At 46.7% G+C, this 18,799-nt stretch overlaps 1 protein-coding gene across 1 annotated transcript; it reads left to right on the top strand.

Moving 5' to 3' along the window:
* The first annotated feature begins 2,144 nt into the window (after positions 1–2,144).
* On the top strand, positions 2,145–13,228 carry C1QL2 (complement C1q like 2). The gene is made up of 3 exons (XM_061612958.1): positions 2,145–2,167; positions 2,603–3,439; positions 11,903–13,228. The coding sequence occupies exons 2-3, from the start codon at positions 2,726–2,728 to the stop codon at positions 12,080–12,082; spliced, it is 894 nt and encodes a 297-aa protein (XP_061468942.1). The 5' UTR covers positions 2,145–2,167; positions 2,603–2,725; the 3' UTR covers positions 12,083–13,228.
* The last annotated feature ends 5,571 nt before the right edge of the window (positions 13,229–18,799 follow it).

The raw sequence follows: 18,799 nt of genomic DNA, 5'->3' as shown, positions 1-18,799 counted from the left end.
GAAACTTTAAAAGAGGACTGGCACAAATGCATTTTTGTCATCCATTTCCATGATCATCCGCATACACACATGCAAATGCACGGGGAAACAAAGCATGGAGCCATTTCACACATGTGTTGTCCATCAAGTTATGACTAGGAAGGCAGCATCAGGTGATGACTAGCAAAGAGAAATGGACCATCCTCCCTAGCCACCAAGTGATCATGTGTAGAGAAATTGAGTGATGTGTAGAGAAATTGAGTGACCTGCATTTCAGTGCAGACCAGCCCTATTGTGAGAAGTATACTTGGCAGCAATGCCTGCAATTGCACCCTTTCTTATTGGAGCTGCTGCAGCTGTGGAAAGTGGCTGTAAAGTGAACCAGCTGCTGCTTGACATGATACATTTCAATGGCATATGAGGGGATGATTTGGAGGGGGAAAATTAACAGCATAAAACAATAGGGTGGGAAGGAACAGGACATCTTCTTGCTAGTTCAGCAATCTCAGATGGGCTTCTTTATACACAAATATTCCTAACGCTGTCTTTTATCCTATGATCCAGAAGACACAAGTAAAAAGCAAATTCCCAATGAACTTTGACTTAGGAAAACTCCCACCACAATTAACGTGTCTCTCTTTAAGGTGTCACAGAACTCTTTGGCTGCGATGGATATTTACTTGGGAGTTTACCTCATTTCGTGTGTAACCTGAGCTCCCTGCAGGAAAAGCAGGATATAAATGCAATAAAGAAATAAGGTAGGTCAACATTCACAGGGCTGAGCTATGGTCACTGAAGTAGAGCATGAAGAAAGATGTCTGGCAAGGAAGTGTGCAAGAGGCCAGATCCCATAGATGCTTCCTTGGAAGGCAAGGGGACTTGCTCCCAGGCAAGTCTTGCGCCAAGCAGAGACTAATCTAATTTACAGAGCAATCCTATGTGTGTCTACTCAGAGGTAAGAGAATTCAGTGGAACTGACCCACAGATAAGTGTGTGTAGGAGTGCAGGAAGTCAGGTCCCATTGAACTCTGCCTAGGATTGTTCTGTAAGTCTTAGAACTCTCATTTTAGGACATTTACGAACCAACATCATATCCAGCGCTTCGTCTGTCGTTCCTCTCCCCTCTGTTTTGCATAACAGCCAGCCGGAAGAAGAACTCTGGGGAACTCAAAAGCTTGCTCGCTACCTTGTGACGTTTTAGTCGTTCCAAATCACGGTATCGCCCTGCTGCGGTTTTTAAGACTCCCAGGCAAGCGCGCATCCAGTCGCACCCTTCCTCCATCCAGTCCGTCCCACCTACGGGAGGCATCAGGCCAGCAAGCCATACCTGGGACAGAGGCGCACAAATAAAGCCAGCGGAAGAAAATTAGGCAGAGGTTGCGCGACGTAGCCCATGTGTGAATGCAGGGGAAGAGGGAAGGTAGAGCTGAATACCAGAGGCGAGGGATAGCCGGGAGATAAATGCATAGCTAAATAAATAGAAAGAAAAAGGTCTGCGAGGGATGAAACTGACTACGGTAAGAAGAGAGGAGGCACACGAAGCCAGGCTGTCCGTCCATGTATTCCCGTTCAACTCTGGGGCCAGGAGTAGTTGGAGGGGAAATTGACCGGCTTGGCAATAGTGATCCAGTGGCCTCGCTTCTCCTTCTTTTCCCTCTTCATCCCGGGCTGTGCAGCCAGCTCGCCAATACTGCCGCCCGTCTCTCCTCCAAGAGGCCTCATCGCCTAGTGGTCAGACTCGGGGCTGCCCCTTGACAACGACCTTGCCTTCGCCCTTCCCTCCACGCTGCTGGACAGGTGTGGGCAAAGGAGGACCCCGGCCGGGCGCCGAGTGGTTCCTGCCTGGGCCGACCACCGCTCTCGCATATACCTTCTGGCTTGCTTTGCCGTCAGGGGAGATCCAAGAGAATTGCCCTCTGCAAAGGGGGAGCGGGAACTTCCTGGGGGGGGCAAAACAGCTGATTCTTCTCGAAGCAGGAGGGAAGGAAGGGGCTGGGGTGGGAATAGGTCCCGGACGCGTTGCAAAACGGGGGAGGAGGAGGAGGAGGAGGATCAAGACATTTGGGGCGACAGTTACTCCACCTGTCGGCGCGACGCCTGCTGAAGAGCTGCGCTGGCCTCCGGTCTGCTGGAGGTGAAGCGCCGCGGGCTCGGAGCGGAGGATGTTCGAGGGAGAGCGCTAGTGAGTGTGCGTTTGTGTGAACGGCCGGTGAACCCCCCGGGAGCAGGGGCGGGGGTTGTCAAGCGCGGCATCGATGGGGGTGATGATAAGGACAGGGAAGAGGGGTGCTGTGGGTGGGCAGAAAGGAGAGGGAGAAAGGGGTGGGGTGGAAAGACCGAGGAAGGAAGAGAGCCTGGGTCTCCTTTACGTCAGGCTCCTCCGGGGTCTCCCCTCCTCGCCACGGATGAACAGCACCGTCCCCCCCCTCCTCCTGCTTTCCTTCTCTCTTGGCGTCTTAGTAATGCCACCATGAGGGGCATCAGCGGAGGCAGAGGCTCCCCCGGGCGGAGGCTCCCACCCTGACGGGCTGATCGGAGCCGGCAGGAGGTGGCCTCTCGTTTGCCCCGGGCTGGGGGCCGGCAGCGGCTGACTTCTCTTTCTCCTTGTTCTGCCCCAACGCAGGCAGGCTCGCCGTCGAGAGAAGTCGCCATTACTTCTCCCAGCAAGGAAGACCTGTTGGCGCTCGCTGCCCGGCTCTGGCAGAGGAGGAAGCGGCTGGTGGCCGCCGTCGGGATCGCCCTGGCCATGGGCCTCATCCTGCTCATCGCCGTCCCCATCCTGGTCCAGGTGCCGTCCAAGAGCCAGGCGCACTACGAGATGATGGGCACCTGCCGCATGATCTGCGACCCCTACAGCGCCAGCAACGCCGCCGCCGCCGCCGGACCCTCCAGCCGCCCCGGAGGCACCACCGCCGCCCTCGAAGCTATGCAAGAGCTGAGCGCCAACCCGCCTCCGCCCCCACCGCCCTTCATCCAGGGCCCCAAGGGCGATCCCGGCCGTCCGGGCAAGCCGGGGCCCAGGGGGCCTCCCGGGGAACCGGGCCCCCCGGGTCCTAGAGGGACACCAGGGGAGAGGGGCGATTCGGGCAAGCCGGGGCTGCCGGGGCTGTCGGGGCCCGGGATCGGAGCCCCCGGAACAGCGACGACAGCAGGAGGAGTGGGATCGGGTATGGGCAGCAGCAGCAGCAGCAACCCGCCGCCCGGAGGCGAGGTGACGGGCGCGTTGAGCGCAGCCTTCAGCGGCCCCAAGATCGCCTTCTACGTGGGCCTGAAGAGTCCCCACGAGGGCTACGAGGTGCTCAAGTTCGACGACGTGGTGACCAACCTGGGCAATCACTATGACCCTACCACGGGCAAGTTCACCTGCCAGGTGCGCGGCATCTACTTCTTCACTTACCACATCCTCATGCGGGGCGGTGATGGCACCAGCATGTGGGCGGACCTCTGCAAGAATGGGCAGGTGGGTGCAACAGCAGCGCGCCGGACGTGGAGCCCTTCCCGGTTGGACGGGGGGAGGGGGACGGCGGAGGCGGCAATGGTGGGGTGGTCTGGACTCTGTGGAAAGGGGGTCGTAGTGTGTGCGTATGTGGAGTGGGGATGGGATTCCTTCTGCCTGCTAGATCATAAAACCTAGGCTAGTTAGCTATACTGGATGGACAGGGTTGCTTCTCCTAAGATTTCACCCAGAAGAGATTCGGCTGGGAGAATTCAGCCAAAGGGACGCTGAAACTTGGGGACTTTTAAGGCTCGTTCCTGGGCTAGCTCCCATATCCATGTAGATCATTTGATGGCTGCAGCCTCACAGATCCAGCAATGACAACAAAATGAACTTTCCTATTATCCGATCTCAACTCAAAACATAGTTGTTTTCGGTGGAGTCGGTGTTGAAACATTCGTTCAAGCGGTTCAAGTGAAGGTGTGAAGGAGCCATGGAGATAGCCAAAAGAGGAACTTTGGTCTCAGGAAGGCATCAGAAAATGGAGCTCCCCCTCAAGATCTCACTAAATTAGATAATTTAGCAAAATGGGACACCAAGATGAAGAAATCCTTAAGAGGTGTCTATTAGGGGGTTATTTTGGTCTGAGGGAGAGGGATACATTTCAATAGGGGACTGTAACATCACCTTATCACCTCCCCAAGGGAACCCCAGTGTTGCAGTTAGGTAACTTTAGACTCTGGACAATGGTCTTATGGGGAAGGGGTTCTTTTTAGATTGTAATGGATCATATTCAACTAAGTTCTACGCAGAGTAAGACCCTCTGAAGTTAATGTCCCTACTTAAATGAATTTATTAATTTCAGTTGGTCTACCCTGAGCAAAAAGTAGTAGAATTTCACCCTATGTGTGGGAAACCAGCCCTGGTGCTTTTGGGGGCCCTCCTGCTCATTATGCTGTCAGGGGCCTTGGATTTCTGCCCCAAAGTCCTGCCCAGATGGCAATAAGAATTCTGACGAATTGACCAACTTCCTTCCTGAGATCAAGAGATCTTGACGCTTTAGCAGGTCTTGAGGGAGGAGAAAATGTGGCCAGGAACTTCAGAGGGGTCCAGGAGGAGACCTTGAGACTGTTGAACAGATTCACTTGGGGTCCTCTCTTTAGGCTGGAATGGTCACTAGGGACGGTTCATAGCCCCCTCTTGTGCCCCATTCTTACTAGTGCTTTGCCAAAACTTTGTTCTCCTCTTCACCTTGATGCATGACATCATTTCTAAATGATCCCATAGGCCACACAACACAGACTCTCCAGAGGGTAAACCCCTGGATTCTGTAGTCTCCTCTCCCATCTTTAGGTGAGAGGTGAGCAGGTTATTATTACTAACAAAGGGTACTAAGATTAGGGCATCCTTCCTTAGTCCTCATCAAGGTGAGAGGGTCACTGAGGTTGTGACGCTCTAAGAATAAGCATGGGAATCTAAGGTAGGATTAGATAGGGAACCCATGATCTTCCAGATATTACTGGACTACAAGTCACCTCATCTCTGACCATTGTACTTGCTGGCTGGAGTTGATGGGAGTTGTTACATCTGGAGGGCCACAGCTTTTCCATCCCTGATCTGAGGAATACCCCCCTCCATACATGCTGAAGATGGGGGTGGGGATGCAGAACCAGGAATTTGCTCCATGCAGCAAATCTTGCAGCCCCGAGTATCCTGGTGATATTTCAAAGGGGAGACCTCAAAGCATTCCTAAATGGAAACCATGAGACCAAGAGAACTTCCTTTCATGTCTTCACAAATATGACAGGAAATGTGCATTTGGATATTTGGACAATGCAGCAGGGTGTGTGGGGGAGGTAGTATCTGGAGCCAACAAATGGTTGGCAGAAGAAAGCTTTAGGGTCTCCCTTTCCACAGCATCTTCACCCCAAACAGCCTTCTCCTGTAGTGTCTTTTCCCAAGGAGAAAGAGGGGTGTGTATAGTACATTTTGGTTTTTATTTTTTATTTATTTATTTATTATTTACTTTATATCCCACCCTTCCTCCCAGTAGGAGACCAGGGCGGCAAACAAAAGCACTAAAAACACTTTACAACACATCATAAAAACAGACTTTAAAATATATTTAACCAAAACATCTTTAATTTTTTTAAAAAAGCTTTAAGAACATCTTTTCTTAAAAAAGAAAAGGTTTAAAAACATTTTTAAAATCAATTCCAACACAGACGTAGACTAGGATAAGGTCTCTACTTAAATGGCTTGTTGAAAGAGGAAGGTCTTCAGCAGGTGCCAAAAAGGTAACAGAGATGGTGCCTGTCTAATATTTAAGTGCATTTGTTACGTGCATTGTATGCAATGCAGTGAAACCCTCAGGAAGTCATCTAAGAGAATGTTTATGTGAGATCTTTAGCACTCAGACCCCATTTTGCGGCTGGTGGTGGAGACCCTGAGTGTAAAGAACTCTCTGTTCAAATGGAGGGAGCTGAGTACAGGAATTCACCCAACATGGAGAATCTTGACACACACACACACACCCGACAATTCTCCTTTCTCCTGCTCAAGAGCTCATCCTTGGACACTGAAACCAAGGCTCTCTCTAGTCCCACTGTCCTGAACCTGAGTTTTCCTTTCAATGCTGTGAGGGATGCTTGCTACATGTTGCACCCACCAGCCTTACTTCAAAGAGAGCATCATGGGGTGCTGCATCACAGCCTAGGGACCCTTACCCCAAAGGAGATGGGTGGTAGGCTAACATGTGGGCTAATATATGGTTGCATGTGGAGCGAAGACCTCCCCTTGCATTGCATGTTTGTGAATATAGGAGTCTCTTGGGCTGCTGTGTTTGCTACATGATGGGAACTGTGGCTGGTCCTCTCCTCCAGTTACATGTTCAGGATTTCACATCTAAGAGAGCATGACTCTTGGGGGCCTTAGTCACAGTGAGTCTTGGATCATATAATAGCTATGCTCACCATGCTTATGAGATCCCAAGAGTTAGGGCCAATTTGTGTATGAGTTTTTGTGGTTCCAGCGCATATGAAATAGCCAACAATGGGCAGAACAGGCACCTAAGACAATCCATTTTCATGGAAGTGCTCTTCACATTCGGCTCAGAGTCAGCAAGGCTACAGCACATACTACACTTGCTGTGAGGAGGCTACTGAAAGTGCCCCTTCCATGGTACATAATCCCCATTCTGGCTGCAACATTTAGAACAGGGATAAGGACCTTGTAGCCCTTTGGATGCTGTTGAAATCCAATTCCCATGAGCTCCAGCCAGCATGTTCAATCATTAGGGATGATGGGAACTGTAGACCAACAACATCTAGAAGGCTTCAGGTTTCCTACCCCTCATCTAGAAGTACCTACTGCATGGTTTGCCATCACTATGTTGTGAGTCTTTATGCTTCTGCACCATGTTCCTGGCTAGTGTGTGTAGAGACTCACAAGAAGATGGTAGCAATCCATGTGATAAACTGTTCTAAGTCATTACAGCCATGGTGAGGACCTCTCAGAACTTTGGGGACCATCTCCATGACAAGCAATTATTGAAGTACATGGGCCAGGGCAGAAGGGGTGCATCTCCTTTGCCTATTAGATGGTCCACTTAACTACTGTTTTTAGAAGGGCATGGAGGGATGCTTGGCTAAAATTGGGAAGAATTGGGATGGTTGGGTCTCATATATCACTTTAAGGTCCCCCTAACTTTGAACCCTTCCCTCTTAATTTGAGCATTGGTAGAAAGTATAACCTGCAGTCCTACCTCATGCGATAAGACAGTGAGTGTGGAACATGCATTGGCCCATTTTGTTCAGTGTTATCTGCACTAACTGGCAGCAGGTCTGCAGGGTTTTAGACAGGGGATGTTTGCAGTCCTACCTGGAGATGCTGGGGATTGAACCTGGGATCTTCTGCACAGTAGCAGATGGTGGTGGGGTAGTGATGCTCATCTCACCTCTGTTCAGTAGTTTTGCTACTGCTTATGGTGAGGTAGGAGTGAGATGGCATGAGGTGCAAACATACCATTAGAGCCAATCTAGTGCTCCCATTGGTGCATTTGCACCACACCAACCTCACTGCCTCATCTCTCCCCATCTACCTTCTGGTAAGCAGCAGAACTGCAACTGACAGACTGGAGGTCAGATGAGTGCCACCCCCCCCCCACCGTGTCATTCACGATTGCTTCTGCATGCAAAGCAGATCCTCTGTTACTGAACTATGGCTCCTATCCATAGTCACCACCATCCCAGTGAGACAGGGGAGTCCCGGTCTCTCATGCTGAGAAGGAGAATTCAGCATTCTCTTCCTCTGTACCCAGAAAGAGAACCCAAGACTGTACATTTGACCACCGTTTCTAGTGTGTGGGAATGGTAACTCAAGTTTGGAACTTTATCAGACCTTAGGTTTAGGTGCCTAATCTGTTTTTAATGGAGGCCTGGATCCTGCCAATCAAGGCTCTGTAAAGCTTTGCCGTAGCACTCTGAGATCTCCAGTCTGATTACCTTGGTCCAGGACCCAGATTCTGAGATGAAGCTGAGGGAAAGGAGACATTGTCATCTAGAAGGGAGGGGAACCCTTCATCTGGTATTCTTAATCCAAGATCTGCCACAGTCTGAAAGGGGGACAATCCCTGTGTCACTAAACAACTTCTCCTGAAGTCAAAACAGACACCTACAATCTGGGATCTTCAGCTGGAAGCTTGATGCCCCCCCCCAACTCACCGCCTGGAACGTTTTGCCTTTATGCTTTTCTCTTTGGTATCTTCTCCCAGTCCACACTGAAGCTGGACAGCCTAATTTCTAGCACCCCTAATGCTTCCTGGCTGCCTTTACCACTTGCTAGTACGGCGGCCTTTATTTTCAGAAGCATTTGTGGTTCTTTGGCTTCTTGATTTCCTCCTTCTCTGTGAAATGCCAGCTCCTTCAACAGGGAGGGTTGGTCCATCTGCCAAACTTGAGCAAAGGGGGAGTATGCTTCCAAGATCCAAGAACAGCAGCAACAAAATGATCCCTCTTATTCCTTACACCCAGTAGTGCAGCTAGAGTTGGGGCCAAAGTTGAGGACCGCATCGTGCAGGGTCCTCCCAAATGACCACCCACAGAATGGCAGATGATGGAGGCAGTGGCTAACAGGCACTGCATCAGGACCTGGACTGGCTTGGGCCTAACAGGGCCCATTGGGGCTGACATTGCTCATCATGGCTACCTTTGTTGCTTCTTAGTTTTAAAAACATTTTATAGCTGGGGGCTGGACATCTGTATGGTTACAGATGCTTTTTTTAAAAAATGCATATTTTAATGCAATTTATTTGGTGCTTATTCCCAAGTAAATGCATTTACCATCAGCGCAGCAGATGCAAAACCCCATTTTATTCCTGAAGTCATAATAGTGTTGTGATCGAAATGTGCCCTGATAAATAAAACAATAAATAAAACAATAACACAATAACATCATCATAAAACCAAACACTACCTTAAAATACCTGCTGGAACAAGAAAATCTTAGTTACACACCTTAAATTCAACAAGGAGGGTGCCTGCCTAATCTCAGTTGGAAGGGAGTTCCACAGGCTTGGGACCACAACAGTTTCTAGTTGTTATGAGCTATGCCTCGGGGCCATGGAGGACCTCCAACAGAGACTCCCGTAAAGGTCTTAGTGATTAGGCTGGCATATAGGGGAACAGGGCAGGCAGTCTTTAAGATGTCCTGGACCCAAGTTATTAAGAGCCTTGTAAATTAATAAAGAACCTTGAACCTGTTCCTGGTTACTTATGGGCAGCCAGTGCAAGCTTTTAAGCACCAGAGTTATGTGTTGCCAGTATTCTGGCCTCATCAACAGTCTAACCATAGCATTTTGCATCAGCTGGAGTTTCTGAATCAGGTGCAAGGGTAGCAAATATTTCTTTTTAAATCAGGGTTCACAAACTGTTTTGCTCTAGAAGAATATAAGGAATGTAGAAGCAGTTGTAAAGCACAGAATGGCACTGGCAGGGGGAGGAAAATGTTAATTGTATTCTTCACAACTGCATGACTATGCATGGCCGTCTAAAGGGAGGGCTGTAAGACTATAACGCGCATGATCTGAAGTTACCTACCTGTGCTACTGTTTACTCCTGCATGTCCTTTCAATAAGGGGGACAGAAAGGAAGATGTGGACATTCTTTCCTGCTCATTTATGCCCCAGGGCATTCCAAACCTGTAGAGGCCATCAGTCTATGTTCAAAACCCACTTTTGATTTACAGACTCCTTTTTCCAGCACCATGGATAGCTCTCTTGAGTCTGCCAGGATCATTGAGAAGGTGCAGGGGCTGTAGCAAAACCAATGAGTGGATTCTGTTCTCAAAATCTTCGGCTTCTCACCTGCTCCCAGTTGCTTGCTGAACCTAACAAACTGCAGCTACTTCAGCCTGTGATCTCACAGAAAGGAATTAGTAGGAAGGAAGGAGGAAGCCTCCTGACCCCAGTAGAGAGGCAGGCCTAGGGAAACATTGCCATCCCTGCACTCTTGTTGGCATAACATTTCTATCTTGGAATTCTTCACACCTGCAAGGCTTATTTGCTTATTACATGTATATCCCATCTTTCTTCCATTGTGGAGCCCAAAGCTGTCTACATGTAGCAAGTGGCTACCCTGACCAGGCTCAGACTGCAAGGTTGGGGCCTCCTATGCCTTCAGACCATACTAATTGCGACCCCTCATTTGGAATGCACTCTTAGCAGCAGCTATCTGAGCAAGGCTACAGCCCATAGAAGGATAGGCATTTGAGGGTGGAGACTTTGTTGATTAGTCTCTTGATTAGTCTCTTCTTTGCTGACACAAAATAGATTGGGCTATAAAGCAAGTATGGGGTGGTGGCGCAAAACAAACCAACCAACAAAAAAAGGAATGCAACTTGGGGAAATGGAACACAAAGAGAAAGAGGGGTGAGGATTTAAAGCATGGAGGAGAAAGCAAAGGAAAGGATATCAAGAAAGGAAAACAGTCATTAATTCACCTAGTGATGTGCTCTGACACATGCTTGACCATTTGTAAGGCTGGCTTACAGCAATGGCAAAAGAGATCAATACAGTGGCCTCGCCTTATCAGTGCTACATTAAAAACATCCTCCATGGGGTAATTGCAAAGGGGCTTTCAATCTTCAGGCTAAGAAAATGTTGTCCTGGGACTGCAGAGCTGGCCCCATCCATCAGCCAGAGGATTATGTAGGTTTCCATTTTTTTGTATCTGTGTGGGGGTGGGCTGGACTGGGCTGGGCTGGGGAGGGGAGGGGGAAGAGAAAGGTTGTTGGGTTTTGTATTGCTATCTGCTGCAAGTCTTCTTGAGAATCATTTCAAGAAAAGTTGAGGTATACATCTTCAAAATAAATAACACATAATAAATCTGTTGAATTGCCTGGAAGCAAGGAAGGAAAAAAGCATCTGGCAGAGAAGGAGAGACTGAATGTCAGAGGAGGATACCATGAAATGCTTTAGGAAGGGCCAAAGAAGCTGGAATGAGAGAGATTGTGGCAGTGAAGGAGAATTGGGAGGTACAGACAGGTGTGAGGGAAAAGACCACAGCCCAGAGGTATTTGGCCGTAGAATGAAATGGCCAGGAAAGTTAGGAGGTCTCCATCAATGATTGAGGGAAAGGGAAAAAAGGAAGAGATGCTGCTGGAAAGTATGGATAAGTCAAGGTAAGAGAATAACAGAAAGTAGGAAAAATGGGATTTCACTGTGATGGGGCAGATATATTATTGAAAAGAGAGTGGAGGTGGGATAAGGTTGTCTTGGAGAAGAACGTCAGTTGGGAGGAAGGGATTGAGGCAAATGGGGTGCATTAGAATGAAGGGTTTAGCATAGGATGATCTGACAGGTTCATATGAAGGGGTGGTAATAGGTAGGCATGGCCCTCCTCCCCTGAGAAATGCCACTGGTCTTATAGGCACTCTTTTGGCTTTCCTCAAACTTTCTTAGATGTTTTATCTGAGGAGGTACAACCAAATTTGCCTTGATGGGATGTGTGGAACTTTTGAGTCTTACTGAAACGGTCTTGTTGGCATTCCTTAGACATTTCCCAGGTATTTTGCCATGGGAGGCAGGAACACACACATTTGCTTCAAATCCAACCTTTAGGAGTCATTTTTGTGTGGCACATAGAAAGGAAGGTGAAGATTGGTGGAGTTTTAGTGAGAGAGTAGGGAGGTGTGCATTTGGTATGAAGGGGACAGGAAAATAGTTTTGCTTCTTTTGCCATTTGAGCCTACCTTTCCATTCTAAATCACACTCAAGGCAGCTTACAAATAAAAATATTGATCCATCTGCTGATCTTGAGCATTGGAAAGGGAAGGGAACTTGCATGAGAGGGAGAAGTTGTGTGTGTGTGTGTGTGAGAGAGAGAGAGGGAGAGAGAGGGAGAGAGAGGGAGAGAGAGAAGGCTTGGGGTAGACTATGGAAGCTGCAAGGATCTGAATCCATATCCCCTCTTGGCATGATGTGCTTTGCAGGTGCGGGCAAGTGCCATTGCTCAGGACGCAGACCAGAATTACGACTACGCCAGCAACAGTGTGGTGCTGCACCTGGACTCAGGGGATGAGGTGTATGTCAAACTGGATGGAGGCAAAGCCCATGGAGGCAACAACAATAAGTACAGCACTTTCTCTGGCTTTCTTTTATACCCCGATTGATGAAGTCAAGCATACCAAGACATGGCCCATCATTGCCTCGTCCCCTTGCCATGCCTTTCCTAAGGTCTGCTGTTCAGGTCACTTTAAACTTCATTCTAAACAAACTCTTATGTTTCATTGATTGAAGTGTCAGAGAGAAACAGTCAGCTTCTTCCTTCAAGCCATTGGCGTGTACTATCTTCTGTTGTGTCTGGTTGTTCATTACACTATGAGATGAGCAGGGCTAAAAGCATTAACTGGTTAATCAGCACCATGAATCAATGGATTCATTTATCACTGATTTTTTAAAAAAAAGTTAAATCCTGTCTGTCTCTGGTGAAAAAGGCGGTCCGATACTGATGGAACCTTTGTTGTCCAATTATCCACTTAACATCCCTCAATTCAGGTTGTAGATTGTAAGGATATTTTCAGAAACAGTATCAGACTTGCCTGTGTTGTTTAGTCATGAGAATATGTAGCCTTCATTAAATAGCCTTGTCTTAAAATGAGTGCTGGGATGTCACAATACCTGATTTTTGCCAATATGTTAGATAAAAATAAAACAAAATTGCATCATATGCAAACACATATTGTTATGCCACCAGTACAATCAAGAAATCTCCAGCTCCAGTTCCCCATTGATTTCTTGGTGCCTGAAGTCCCATTCTATTGTCTAATATGTCAGGATTGAGCCTCCAACCTCCTATGGGCAAAGCAGGTGCTGTGCCATTGACTTCTAATCTTTCCTTTGATTAAACAAGCTGTTAAAAACAAGATGTCCATTGACCCAACAAACTCCTTTAATCAATGAACATTACAGCCATCTGTTTTGAAACCAACCAGACCACTACATGTATATGAAAGATTCCGAGACAAAACCCATTAATACACAACCCAGAATGGATGAGTCTTAGCACTTTATTTCTCTTTATGTATGATTGTTGCTTTTACTGACAGTTTGGAGAATAGGACAGAATTATTGTGACACTGCATTGGCTGTGTGTTATGCTGCTTTGGTATGTAGGGGATTAGAATATAACCATTTTGATTTATATTCTATAAATATATATTTTATTTCTTTATTTCTTCCATCCACCCTTGTGCAATGCAATACTTGTGTGGGTGATGAAGTTGAAAAGTTTAATCTCCTGTCTTAAAAACAAAATGAATGAGCAAAAGGGGAAAAAAAAGAAATATCACATTAAATTATCTTTTCTGATAATGCTTTTCTACTGTGTCTCTCTTCTGATGTTACCTAAGGGAAGGGAGAACAGCTGGTGGATGGGGAGTGGGGATTCTTTTAACTCTTTAGGATATGTGGATTTGTTATATGAAATGCCTTGTCCTCAGTGGTTTTTTGGTAAAGAAATGAGGTGCCAGTCTCATATCTTGATAAAAGTGCAATGGGTGCAAGCACAAAATGGTTGGCATGGGAAGCAAAAAAAGAGGTGGTAGTACTCTGTGCCAGCGAGTATTGTCACAAAGAAGCCTCCCCTTTCTCTTGGTTGGTAGCACAGTGCAGTCTGGATCATATGGGCCAGACTATTAGCAAGATTAGTGAATGGAAGGTCCCACCTTTTTGTTCGGGTGCTGCGGTTTGATCAATCTGACCCTATGTGCTTATGACTGTAGACCTGGTAGAGGGACAAAGAGAGAGAGACCCACTGATGGTGCAGTTGGACTGTACTTCTTGCAGTTTGAGCAAAGGACTAGGGACAGAGCCGTATTTGACATTCATGACTGAAAACCTGGAGGTTTGCTTTTCTGGCTCCCTTGAATGAAAGCAAACTGAGAGACCCATTGGGACAGGGATGGGGACTGTTTTTCAGATTCTGGGAAGCCTTTCTGGTGCCACATGGCATTGATGGGAGCAACCAGAGGCCAAAATGGGTAAAGCAATGAATATCAGTTTTACTTTACAGTAGGCTAGTTTCTACACACACTCACACCTTCATTCTCTATCCAGGCAAGCCAGGGCATTATCTGAATTCGAGGACACATTTCAAGCTAGGCAAATACATTGGTGTGTGTGTGTGTGAGAGAGAGAGAGAGAGAGAGAGAGAGAGGGAGAGAAGCAGGGCTGGTGAGACTTGGGGCCTGGTGAGAGGAGGTTTGGCTAGGCAGGGCTGTGGCCTGGGGAGAGTACCAAGGGCTAGATAGAGAGGTATGGAGGGCCACATTCAGGCCCTGGGCTTGAACCTCCCCACTTCTGCATTAAAAGGAATATGATTGCCTGGCCTCCCTCTGTCTATCCTTCTAATCTGGAGCACAGAATCCCAATAATATGATCTGCAAGGGGGAAATGATGTCCACACCCTCCCAATTTTAGAAAGAATCAAACATTAAGGCTGCAGTCGTGTGCACAATTACTTGCAAGTAAGCCCCATTCATTCCAATGGGACTTACTTCTGAGTTTACACATATAGCATTGCGCTGTATGCCCTCAGAAATCATCCTTTGGGGTCATCTACTAAGTTACTGTACACGTGGATAAATTAGGCATATTGTGCTATTCATCGGCATAAAAAAGAACAAGGGCCACAATCCACCATGACATTCTCCTGTCAGCATTTATTAGTGGATTACAGTTTTCAGGTGATGTATTTTACACAAACTTTGCATGAAAAGGAGCACAAATAGGAGCCTGTTTCGTAAACAATTTAAGTTCTGATGTGGAATTTACTGGTACTTCCTTTTTAAAAAAATTCTCTTACAAGCAGTTTTGTTCTTGCAGGATCTTTGCTGGTAGTCATTGCAGCGTCTGTGTGAAGAATGAAGTGAACACATCTGCTCATGTGCACGTTCAGAGGAAGTGAGAAAAGAAAGGAAACAGAGGCTGACATTGGCTGACAGGCTTCATTGATGGGATGGAGGGGGGGGCAGCACCAAAAAGCAGAGAGAAAAAAGAGAAAGGAGAGAATCTCTCCCCCACAAACAGGTGCTAGGAAACCATTTTATTGTGGTCAGCCCGTTTGATTGTGGCTTACTATAATACACTGTTTTCCTACTATTGCATGTATGTATGCATGCATATATTCCTTCCTCTAAACGGTTACTGACCCTCACAACAGCCCTTTGAGACACACTAGGCTGAGTGACTGACCCAAAGTGACCCAGCAAGCATAATGGGTGACAGGGGAGATTTGAACCTGTGCTTTCTCAGTCCAAGTCCAGCACTTTACCCACTGCACCACACCCTGGCTCTGAAGCACCTGTCCTTTCTCCAATTACCCCCAGTCAAGCCCTGATTCATTCATTGTGTGCGGGATCCAGATGCCTTCCTTCAAGGAAGTGCTTCTTTTGTAGGAATATCATTTTCCCAGACCTCTTTCAAGCTCCCCCCCGATGTATATTTAGGACAATGCCTGTGGCATCAGTGGGACAAGCAACCCATCCGCTCTCTTACTATGCCATTGAGTTGTTTCATTTCATTTTATCATTTGTTGTTCATCTTTTTTTCTTTACTTTTGTTCTCTGCTTGACAAGAGACTTGCAAGTTTGGAGCCTGGTTAGGCACAGGCCAACCTAATGTTTTGATCTTACAATGTCAAAAAGAGCTCCTCCGTTGCTTCCATGTCCCAGAATGCCTCTGTGAAAAACGAAAAATTCTAATCTAAGTATGTCTGGAGGAATGGCCTCCATTATCATCTGGAGACAAGAGCTTAGTACCATAATGCCCTGACTTGGAAACATCAATTTCCTCCCATTTAAAGCACTGGGAGGTATCCAGTTAAATGTTCCCATTAGTGCAAGGAGTTTTAGCTATGCAATGTAACTTCCCTGACCTATCCTCTCCCCGTGCCTCCCCTCCCTCCTAAATGTATTCTGGGTTTTTTCCCCAACTCTCCAGAACAGATTTATGGGGCACATGAGGACAGGAAAAGGTGAGGAAATCCCATGGTACAGCTAAAACTCCTTGCACTAGAGCAGACGTTCCCAAACGGTGGTCTATGGCCCACCAGTGGCCCACGAACTGCATTCAGGTGGTCTGAGGCATGCCTACATTAAATAGTCATACTGATTTTTTAAATTGTATTTTTACTTATTTTATTTCTTGTATGGTATTTTATGGCATTGCCATCTGAATTCTAGGGAATGCAAATTGTAATACACTAAAATGCAATATAAGAAATAAAGAAGCAATGAAAATGCGATTAAAAATCACACAGCACCTAATACAGTGTGTTACGATTGCCACAACAGGCAGAAAAAACCATTAAATGGTCTGCCAAGACCCTGAGCAATGTTCAAGCGGTCTGGGGGGGGGAAGTTTGGGAAGCACTGCACTAGAGGAATTATTTATCTGGTTACCATTCCTTGTTTTATTCAGAGGAAAAGTTCTATATAACTTAAAAGCTTGCAAACGGTTTGGTCCTCAAAAAATTACTATTTTCTTGTGACGTTTGTTATAATGTGTGTGTGTGTATGAGAGAGAGGTGGTGGAAAGGAAGCTTTTCTACCCCCTGCCCTGCTATATCACTCATGCATGGGAGCACTTGTGTGACCCTTCCAAAATATGGCAAGCTGCAGTATGGCTATCTGTGTGCACTTGCAACAACACTCCATTATTTTGTGGATGTTTTCCTTTTAAAATATTTAGTATTGCTGGAGTAAGCAAGTATTGGATGGATGTTTCAAAGAGCAAACACAATCCTCTGCACTGAGGCTATCCCCACATGTATATTATTTGGGGACAGAATATCATCCTTCTGGAACTCAGTGGTGGCTAGGGCTAATATTGCACTAAATATTTTCTTTTAAATGCATGGAAAGCATGTTTTTGTCACCAGCAATTGCCAGATATTTTTCTACATCCTGGCAGGAAAAAAAATTATAATTGCAGAGTTGGCTTGCCATAAGGAGTCTAGCCACCATCACATTATAGCTGGCACCACTATGCTATAGCAGGAGTTGGGGAATGGATCTTGCTGGCAGGCCAGATTACTACCTCCCTATGGACCAAGTTTGACAGGTGAGTGGGGCCAACCACCCATCAATCACCTGAAATCACAATGACATCTGGTGACCCTTTTTTGCCTGCATGACTTGAAAGCAAAAGCAAAGCCTGGGCAAAAGCACAGCCTGCAAAGCACCATCACCTGATTGTTAGGTCTTATAAAGCCCCTTTTAAAGTGTTCCACAAGACCCGATGATCAGCTGATTGTTAGATCTTGCAAAGTGCTCAGCAGTTGTAAGACTGGACAATCAGCTTGGGTTTTGCAAAGCAAAGCCCTGTGCTGACTGGTGGTTCCTGCAATCCTTCTTTTGGCTGAACCAGGGTCTTTACCTGCCCCCCCACCTGACATCATATATCTCATCAGGTGTAGGGCAGGTGGGCATGGCTTGGCCAAAATGGCCTCATGGACCAAACTGGGAGGCCTGGCAGGCTTAATTAGGCCCAGAGGCCACAGGTCTGCTTGGGTACTCAACACCATTCTTATTTCTTCTGTTGCTGCGGCTACTAGCATGGCTGTAGTGATGTTTACCTGCAATCCTTCCTATGTCCATTCATAATGTTCAGAGCATGGTGATGGAGGGAGATGATTAAAAAACGGAGAGGGGGTAAGCCTGACAAAAGCCCTGCAGGGCACTATGCTAAGGGCTATGTGAGTCAGTTCAGAGCCCTTTTGTCAGCCCAGTTCTACATCTTTTCATTTTATTTTATAGTATGGGGCATTTCAGGCCAACCAAATTAGCGCAAAGCAGCTTTCCTAGCCATTAATAGAAGATGCCACTTTTAGCTATTATGTGAAAACCATGGTATGTACTGCATCAATTAAAGCAGCTACAGAGTATTGGATTGCTCACTCCCCCCCCAATTTATATTTGCATCCTCCTCTTTACTCTTCTGAAACTTCAAAATTCAGCTTTCTAAGACTTTGAAATTGGAAGTATGAGATGGTTACTTTTGTCCTGATTCTGATATGGCAAGGTACTAAAATGTGGGCAATTTGTAACTTCAGATCTTAATGTTACATATAAGCATTTGAACAGCTGTGCAAACAATTGAGTCTAAATTCTGTTGTCCAAAATTCAGAATTCCAAATCCATTTCAGCCTTAGTAACACTTGGCAATGAGTTCTTTCACTCAAACATATACTGAAATGGAAAACAGGCTGCATAGACATTTAAAACACATTTAAACATAAGAAGAGCCTGCTAGACCAGGCCAATGACCCATCAAGCCCAGCATCGTGTTCTCACAGTGGCCAACCAGATGCCCATGGGAAGCCTGCAAGGAGGACCTGAGTGCAAGAGGGCTCTCCCCTCCTGCAGTTTCCAGCAACTGATATTTAGAAACATACCACCTCCTCTTTTTAAAGCCATCCAAGTTGGTAGCCATTACTGCCTCCTGTGAGAGCCAATTCCATATGCACCATGTGAAGAAGTGCTTTCTTCTTCTTTCTTGAATCTTGCAGTGGGAAGAATGTTTTTGCACTCAGGTCAGGTCTTGCCTGCATATTTCCAATGGGCATCTGGTTGGCCACTGTTAGAACAGAATACTGGGCTAGATAAGCCACTGGCCTGATGCCGCAGCACTCTTCTTATGTTCCTGGTGAGAAATCTCACTGTATTTCAACAAATTGAATCAATCTCTGAGCACATCAGCTTCCTAATGTTCTGAAGATGGAGCTGGGGGAGCTTTCTTCCTTGCTCCAACTCTTCTGTACTCCTTGACATCCTTTTATGTTATATTAGCAGGGAAGCAGAGACTCTGTTGGATCTGTGTATATGCAT

This window comes from Rhineura floridana, chromosome 2, assembly GCF_030035675.1.
Source record: "Rhineura floridana isolate rRhiFlo1 chromosome 2, rRhiFlo1.hap2, whole genome shotgun sequence".
NCBI lineage: Eukaryota > Metazoa > Chordata > Lepidosauria > Squamata > Rhineuridae > Rhineura > Rhineura floridana.
The sequence above is the reverse complement of the archived record's forward strand: the minus strand, read 5'-3'. Positions and strand labels throughout refer to the sequence as shown.

Bases quoted from the DNA above. Each gene is read 5' to 3' on its own strand.
- C1QL2 (XM_061612958.1), top strand. From the start codon at position 2,726: ATGGGCCTCATCCTGCTCATCGCCGTCCCCATCCTGGTCCAGGTGCCG. The intron at 3,440-11,902 runs GTGGGTGCAACA...TGTGCTTTGCAG, and splicing joins ACCTCTGCAAGAATGGGCAG to GTGCGGGCAAGTGCCATTGC.